At 37.9% G+C, this 7,928-nt stretch overlaps 1 protein-coding gene across 1 annotated transcript in view; it reads right to left on the bottom strand.

The window, feature by feature from the left end:
- Positions 1-7,928, bottom strand: part of igf2r (insulin like growth factor 2 receptor) — a 63,594-nt gene that overhangs the window by 25,416 nt on the left and 30,250 nt on the right. Inside the window, exons 14-21 of the mRNA XM_015372814.1 lie at positions 7,630-7,767; positions 4,939-5,089; positions 4,670-4,838; positions 4,480-4,595; positions 4,233-4,392; positions 3,322-3,498; positions 913-1,008; positions 710-811 (exon numbers count right to left, since the gene is read on the bottom strand). Coding sequence (XP_015228300.1) covers positions 710-811; positions 913-1,008; positions 3,322-3,498; positions 4,233-4,392; positions 4,480-4,595; positions 4,670-4,838; positions 4,939-5,089; positions 7,630-7,767 — 1,109 coding nt within the window. The remainder of the gene's footprint in view (positions 1-709; positions 812-912; positions 1,009-3,321; positions 3,499-4,232; positions 4,393-4,479; positions 4,596-4,669; positions 4,839-4,938; positions 5,090-7,629; positions 7,768-7,928) is intronic.

The raw sequence follows: 7,928 nt of genomic DNA, 5'->3' as shown, positions 1-7,928 counted from the left end.
GTCGTCGCACTAAACTCGCCCCCACTTCCTCACCTCCTCGGCCGTATCTAGACTCACAGCGTGTAGCACAGACCACGCTTCAATACTGAGCATAATTTAAAAATGTCTGTGTCAAGCTCACTGCAACACACTGCTGTAAGAGTATAACCAGGAAGCGAGGTAGGAGGGCAAAATAGGTTTAGCGCCACCGCAGCACGGGAGGAGAATTACATCCAGGACGAAATGGATAAAAATAGACTGGAGGAAAAAAAATAAAAATATGAATCAATTCTCTTGCGGACGTATCGATGCATCGGATCGTCGGCTGTTGGATCGATGCATCGATACAAAATGATTATTATTTACACCCCTAGCATTCATTAACTTTGTTTTGTTCCCTACTCAATCCCTCTACTTTCATAGTGGGCGTACCGCCAAGAATTATCCTGAGATAAAACACAATCATGTTTTCGCCTGGGAATGTAGTGCTTGTGTACAACACAACCTCACTATCAATGCATTCCCTACAATGTAACGGTAGCCTGCAAACTCACAGCAGCATGCAAAAACGACGTGGCCTGGGCCGGTTCTAATGGTAATTAAATATCATCCAGGGGGCCGTGGATAAACAATTCAGAGGCCACATCTGTCCCGCTGGCCTCAACTTTGACATATGTGATATAAATGAAAGATCTGATTTAAGTGACTGCTGCAACTGTGAGTGTTTTACCAAGAAGTCTTTGCCGTTAGCAGTTGTGTTGTATCCTTCCTTAGAGGCCAAAAGCCGAAGATTGTACTTGAAACCAGAGACGGGATCTGCAATCTCACAGGACTGGAGCATTGGAAAATACCAACAATCATCATTTCAAATCATATCATCAGTAGAAAAGTTGACAAATGATATGACAGTAAGAAGGATGTGTGGAAACTTACATCATTCTTAATGGTTTGGATGGCGCAGGCAGCTTTGGTCTCCCACACAAAGATGGCAGTGCAGTTCTGGTTTAACTCGAAACGCGGGCCCATAGCCTTTAAAGAGAGCAGAAAAATATAGTTAAAAACACCATCATGGAGCGCAGCTCAGCAACTTTCCTATTATGAGGTGCTTTCTGTTAAAATGCACCCAAGCCATTACATGGGCGATACTTTACTTGGGCTTTACACCTTTTAACTTTCCCTGGGATTGATTATGGGACTGGTCCGAGCTCAGAAAGATATCCTACAAACCTACTTTTGGTCACAAGCCATAAAGAAAACCACACTACTTAATTAGCGTAGTCAGTTTATTAAAGTCGTAGGGAAACGACCGTTCCAACCGTTGCATTTCTGAATTCTCCCAAGTGGTGCACGGCTTTACACAAATAAAGCGAATTTGATTGGTTGTCTATGAAGGGGGCGGGATTGTTGTGGCGGGAGGTTTGCAGCAATTTCGATTGTGGCCGGTTTGTTGGAAGCATCTTGCTAACCAGTTAGCAACTTAGTGCTAGCAGGTTCCCAATGGGAAAATCCATTGAGACCAAGTGGCACTAAATTGGTGACTTAGAAGCGACACTGTGAAGGAACGCTGTGGACAGAGGAAACATGCAAGAGGAGAGTTTAGTGTCGGAGGTCGTGGATGAGTCTCCTCCGTCATCCATTTTTTATTTAGAGGAGGAAAGCGGGGATGAAGATGTTGTGGAAGAGGACGCCAGGGTGGCAGAAGCTTGGTTTGGTGTAGAAGGCTTACAGCCGTACATGTTTCAGCCTCTGCCTCGCAACGCTGCCAGTTCTGTTAGCTCTACGCCTGCTGAAGACACAGACGTCCATCCCTAAGATGCTATGACTGAAAAAATTTTATTGACAGATAACCGTTGATATATGATTGGCCAAATTTAGGTGTACAAGCTGACGTATAATTAACTGACCTGCATAAGATAACGAAAACCCCCACAGATTTTAAGACAGGATTTTTTTTTAATAGAAATTTTCTGAACTTTGGATCAATATCGTCTGATAAATTTAACATTTAAATACGACTTCCCTATGACTTTAAGAATGAGCAGACTTAAATGTTCTTTTAGATTGTTCAGAGCAGCAGAGCGCTGTGCTGTCAAGCTGCTCTGGTTGCTTCCTCAGCAAGATTCTGGGGTTGGATTTCCCTTCTAACATGGAAATAATGTTGACAACTCAGTCAGTCCTTTCTTGTTAATTGAATTGTCACAAAAATTAGTTTTAAGACGTTTTTAGAGGAGAAAGTAGACTTCAAAACTTAATCTGTGCACACTGTTTATCACGATTATGAGCCGCCGTTAAAATGTGATTTAAGTTTTTGAAGCTAGTGATATTAGCTTGCTAACAGGCTGGTCTGTCTCATAGATTATTTAAGTTAAACAGGCAATGCTGGGAATACTCAGATATTCAGCCAGGTACTCTGGGATTTTCCACAACCAGTCGTTTGTTTTGGTTAAAAGTGAATATTAACATTTTTGAGATATGTGGTAAAAACTGCCAGTACGAAAATATATAGTTAATATTTAGCTGCTCTCTTTGGACTTTTTTTTTTTCTTTTATTTCTGTAGGTATTTATTTTTTTTTTTATTTGCTTTTTTAACTTTTACAGCGTTGCAGTAAGACAGACCAGGATTTAAAGGCAGCCTCCCAGCTAACGGGGATGCTTACAAGTTCTGCCATCGTATACAGATTTCCTTACATCTTATTTTACATCGTTAATATGGGAAGGGTGCAGTTTTACTGTCTGGGTTGTTATTTTACTTATTTTAATCTGTCTTATCATATTATATTTTATTATATCTATTGTACTTACAATCTTATTTTTCTCTCTTCTGTGAACAGTTAATATGCAAGAAAATCATTTCCCGCCAAGGATTAATAAAATTATTTGGATTCTGATAATTAGACAATCAAGGTATCAATTCTCTGTTCCTGTGCACTAACTTTTTTATTCTTCTAATAAATAAAAGTTTGACTAAAAACAGAACATTTCTGTTGCTGCTTTAAGTATTTGCAGTCCAGCAGGTGGCATAAAGTAATAACTGGTTTACACTTTACTGCCTTTAAACCACCCTTACGATTGTTTCAACTCACAAATGATATTAGATCATTAACCACACGGTTAATCAATACGTAAGTAGGAAAAGTTAAGTATTTGATGTATAACATTTCATCAATTTGCATCTGGGCAGAAACTGCAGTAAATGCTAAGGGCTGATAAGCACATTTTTTTTTATTAGAATGAGCATGTAAATCTCTTTTTTTTTTCTCAGGCTGATTTAAATGAATGTTCTATATTTGAACAGCGAAAAATGTGTTTATAGGTTCGTTTTTTTGACAGCATGAACTTACAGAGGCTCCTCTAGAGCAGACCAGGTGAATGATTGTAGTATAAGTAAGTTTCTGGCCCTCCGACATGCAGACAGAACCATCAGTGAACTCCAGCAGCAGCCGGTCCCTTCCCTCGATGATTGGACCTCTCTTTGACTTCCCCATGTTACTGACAGACACCACCTCCTTTGTAGAGCCCTGCAAAAAAAACACAGATCACTTAAACTGTACAGATTAATAAAGGGGAAGGGTCTGGATTTTTTGTCTTAATACAACTATTTAAGATTTCATACATACACATATACATATATATGCATATACATATATGCACATTTTAAGTGACAGGCTGATTTTGCATAGTTTCTATCTCAGTCAGTTAAATAACATGCTCCTGTCATTTTGCACATCTCTGATGTTACTTTTATTTTCAAATATCCATTACTGTAAAAATTTCCCTAGCTGTATTTTGGTTATTTATTCTCCAGGTGTACAGGTTTATATTGTTAAAACACCTTACAGTACCTTATTTCAGTGTTTATCTTGCAACTCTTCACTATTATGTTATTCTTATTTCTAAGGTCCACATTTGTGTGGCCATGTTTTCCTTCTATAATTGTTTTGCTGCTGTAAACACCAGAATTTCCCCACTGTGGGACGATAAAGAGATTTTCTGTTCTATTCTAATCATAGAACATTGATTCTTAGGCCTGTAGGTTGTATGCATTATGGACCACAGGCACTTGTTGTACTACTAGTAAGCTTGACTAATTTGCAGTCAGGAATCCTTGAGCAGTTTTAGTCTTGTTTTCAAGTCAATTTCAGAAAAGATTAGATTAGATCCAGGTTAACAGCCTGAAGTTCGATGAAACTAGACAAAAAAAAGCAATTTTTTTCTTTACAGTAAAAAAAAAAAAAAAAAGAGCAATTCACACCTTTTCGTTTATGTACTTCATCTGGCAAACTGATGCGTCCCGGTCACATCCTGGCACCGGGACGATGGGCTGACATACGTTGATGTAGTACTTCTTTATGTTCGCAGTGTCGGTCAAATCCATTGCAAGCCAGTTCTTAGATGAGGTGGATCGCGACAAGCTGGATTCAGAAAAAAAAACAAAACAATGGGATGTTGAGGAGGGCAAATTATTTCTAGCTGACCCTTTTTTGCAAACTAACATTTACCTGGACAGGTCATATTGGTCGAGAGTGATGGGATCTGTCACCAAACATTCATGAGGCCTTTGAGGACATGCGTAGGATGTGTACCAGCGGAAGTTATAGGTATAGTTATCCTCAACCTGTGTTCAAAAAAAATTCAAGTCAAGCACGTGCAGAGAGAGTTTGAAAGATAACAACAAAAGAGGGAATTTACCTGGAATTCTGGGCTTCCTAGTCCAGCCTCTGGATCACAGAGGAAGGAGATGAGGGTGGATCTCAGGGTGTGTTTTGCATTGTTGTACTGGGAGCCATTAACGTAGGTCAGCTGGATCAACCCGTCATAGTAGGACAGATGAGAGTTTGCCTTCCCGAGGCTCCAAGCGCTAAACGGAAGAAGAGATACAAGTTGTTTTTTTTTTTTTGTTTTTTTTTCAAAACATGGAGGTTTGGAATAAGTGCAAACATCTGGAGGCTGTGGCTTACCTCTTTTCCACTTGGCATGCTCCGGCATTCTCAGGACACCCGGCGGCTTTGACCAGACCACAAACATTGATGAAGTAGTCGTAACCACCGTTGGTCACATTGTAGAAGCTGCCTTCAGGTTTGGTTAGAGGTGACAAATCAAAGGAGAATCCTGTAGAGGAACATGTGTCAGTGATGGAGAAGAGATTCCCAACCAATAATTAACAAAATGGAAGAGTTATCTGGTTAACCAAAACCAGATCAGGAATTTTCTAGTCTGCAACAAAAAAAACTGCTGCCTCCAAAACACCAGGTCCAAACCTTTCTACAGACTACAGAGATCTACATTAATATATGCCTTATATCTTATATTATACACATAAACATTCTATTAAATGTGGGATATTTAAATTTTAAGCAGGCAGAAGTGAGACCTTAAATACAAATCTAGAAGTGAATAAATGAATAGAAAGCCAAACATGGATATTAAACAGTGGGCTGAGGAACAAACAAATGTTAAATTATGCTGGTGAAGATTCTCAGTCATCCAGGTCAAAGATATTCCTAAAAAAAGTAAAAAAGAATCCACGCAACTTTGTTTTCAAGTTTGAAGACGTTTAGCCTCCCATCCAGAAGGCTTTTTCTATTCAAAATCTCAGAAATAGTGTTAAGTTTGAGGATTTATAAAGTGGCCCACCAACATGCCAATAGGAAGGAACAAACAGGTCCGCCTTCATGGAAGTAAATCTGTGTCGCTGGGATTTGAATTAAAAATGCTACTGAAATTTAAATGTTGTATGTTTGTATTTACTGTTTCAGTGTTAAAATATATTCAGAACACATTTTTGACCTAAAAAGAAATGTCATTATTTCTACACACTTCAAGCTAAAAATTCACATTACTATTTCAAAGTAATTACATTTTCAATACTTATTTTTCAGTTTAATTTTTGAGTGTTAAAAAAAATCTGCATATAAAAAAATTCAACCTTTTCAGCCTCCTGAGATTCAACTGGCTCTATTTCACTGTCTTAAATTCGCCATCTAAATTCAGTGTAAAAAAAGGGAAGGGTTACTTCAGGTCACAGACATTAGCAATGGATTGTGGCGTCCAACACCCAGCCAATCCCGTTACGTTTTCTTAGTCACGTGACGTGGCGCTTGTGGCGCTCATACTGAAGGAAAACCAGCATCACGGAGCCGGTCATGCTAGCTAACAGTAACTCAACTAGAGAAAAATTAAAGTAATAAACTCACCGTTGAGTTAGCGTTAGCTTGCATGACCAGTTCCGTCATTTATTAGGAGCGCCGCAAGCGTCACATCACGTGACTAAGAAAACGTATAATAATGTGAATTTTTAGCTTGAAGAGAAAATAACAAATGAAATTTTAACTGTGTAGAAATAATGCCAATTTTTTTTAGGTCAAAAATGTGTTCTGAATCTGAATATATTTTAACACTGAAACAGTAAGTACAAACATACAGCATTTAAATTTCAGTGGCATTTTTTATTCAAATCCCAGCGACACAGAATTACTTCCATACACCCCTTTGGAATGGGGGTCATTTGGCTTCTTTTTTTGTAGCCTGCAATACCCCATACCTGTCTATGTCTCTGAAAGGGGGTCGTTAAAGGGAATTGTTGGCCTGGCTGAATAGGTGAGGATGTTATAATAGTTAGACAAATTGAAACATAAATCTTTAAAAATAAACATTAGACACTTTTCAAAAAAACCTGAAAATTAATATAATAAAATTGCTAAGCTTCACAGACTGCATCGGAAAAACCTGAAACTATAGCTCTGAAAAAGCTAACAGAAAGTGTAATCACTGCCTCCTCCACCAGGGAGCAGTGATAAGCCAGGATTTGAGGGATGCTAAAGCCAGAAAAGATCAACAGCAGGTTCAAACATCCAACCCTGTGATACACTGGTTTAGGTTCTCTCACAGATGATACACACTGGAAATACTAAGCACAGTTTTTGTATACACATAACTTATTTTTATTTATTTGTTTAATTGTCACGGACAGTACACATTAATAAACATTTCTGTAAATGTGTCAGAATTAGCTAACAGTTTTCAACTGTTGTTCCTGGGCAAGGTGTAAAATGCCAAAAACAATTACAAAAAAACTATTAAAAAAAAAACTTATAATGTAAAAAATTGGGGCTACATTCTTACATCATGACATCTGCTACTACAGGGATGTTTTTTTAAAACTGTACATTAACTGTGACTTTGAAAAAGTGAGCGACAAAAAAACTTTTCCCCTGAAAATCAGAAGGTTTGGTTTTAAAATGAATAACATTTAGAACATGTTGTTCTAAAACTTCAATTTCTTATATTTTAACTATAGATTTGAGTTCGCTTTGATGGGTCATTCCATTTTAAATTCTTATTAGATCACGAGGCTTTATTAATTTTTGTCTTCTAAAATGTGCATTGAAGCCTAATGTTTGCCCAAAGAAATGTAGAAATCAGATTTGGCCTGAAACTTATGGACAGTTCTAGTAGCCTAAAACTATCTGGTTAAAGAATAAAGAGGCCAACTTATTTTATAAAAAAACCTAAATAGCAAAAATGTCTTTTACATCATTTTTGGATCCAATGAATTGATTGATAAATCAAAAAAGAGACAAAAGTAAAGTTATTGCACAGATTGAGCAACATTAGGCTTTAAATATAGGAGACTTGTGTTTAACCCTTACCAGCCTGGGGGTCCTCCACCTTGCAGTCGTCTCCTTTTGTCTTTGAGAGGATGCAGGCAGCAGCCGTGTACCACTCCAACTCATAAAGGCATTTATCAGAGGAAACGCTGCGAAGTATCGGAGGACTCTCAAGATGTCCTGTAAGAATAGATTTTTTTTAAAAACAGAAAGATGATACGGGTCATGTCGTTTTTGAAGTCAACTAAAATCAGATTTATTCTTTATTCATTCTCATCTCTTTTTCACATCATCAGCAAAGTGTTTAGTGAGGTCAATCTTTGCCCACTTTACCTGGTTTG

This window comes from Cyprinodon variegatus, unplaced genomic scaffold, assembly GCF_000732505.1.
Source record: "Cyprinodon variegatus isolate N-32 unplaced genomic scaffold, C_variegatus-1.0 Scaffold76, whole genome shotgun sequence".
Lineage (NCBI taxonomy): Eukaryota > Metazoa > Chordata > Actinopteri > Cyprinodontiformes > Cyprinodontidae > Cyprinodon > Cyprinodon variegatus.
This window is presented reverse-complemented; position numbering and strand designations above follow the sequence as displayed.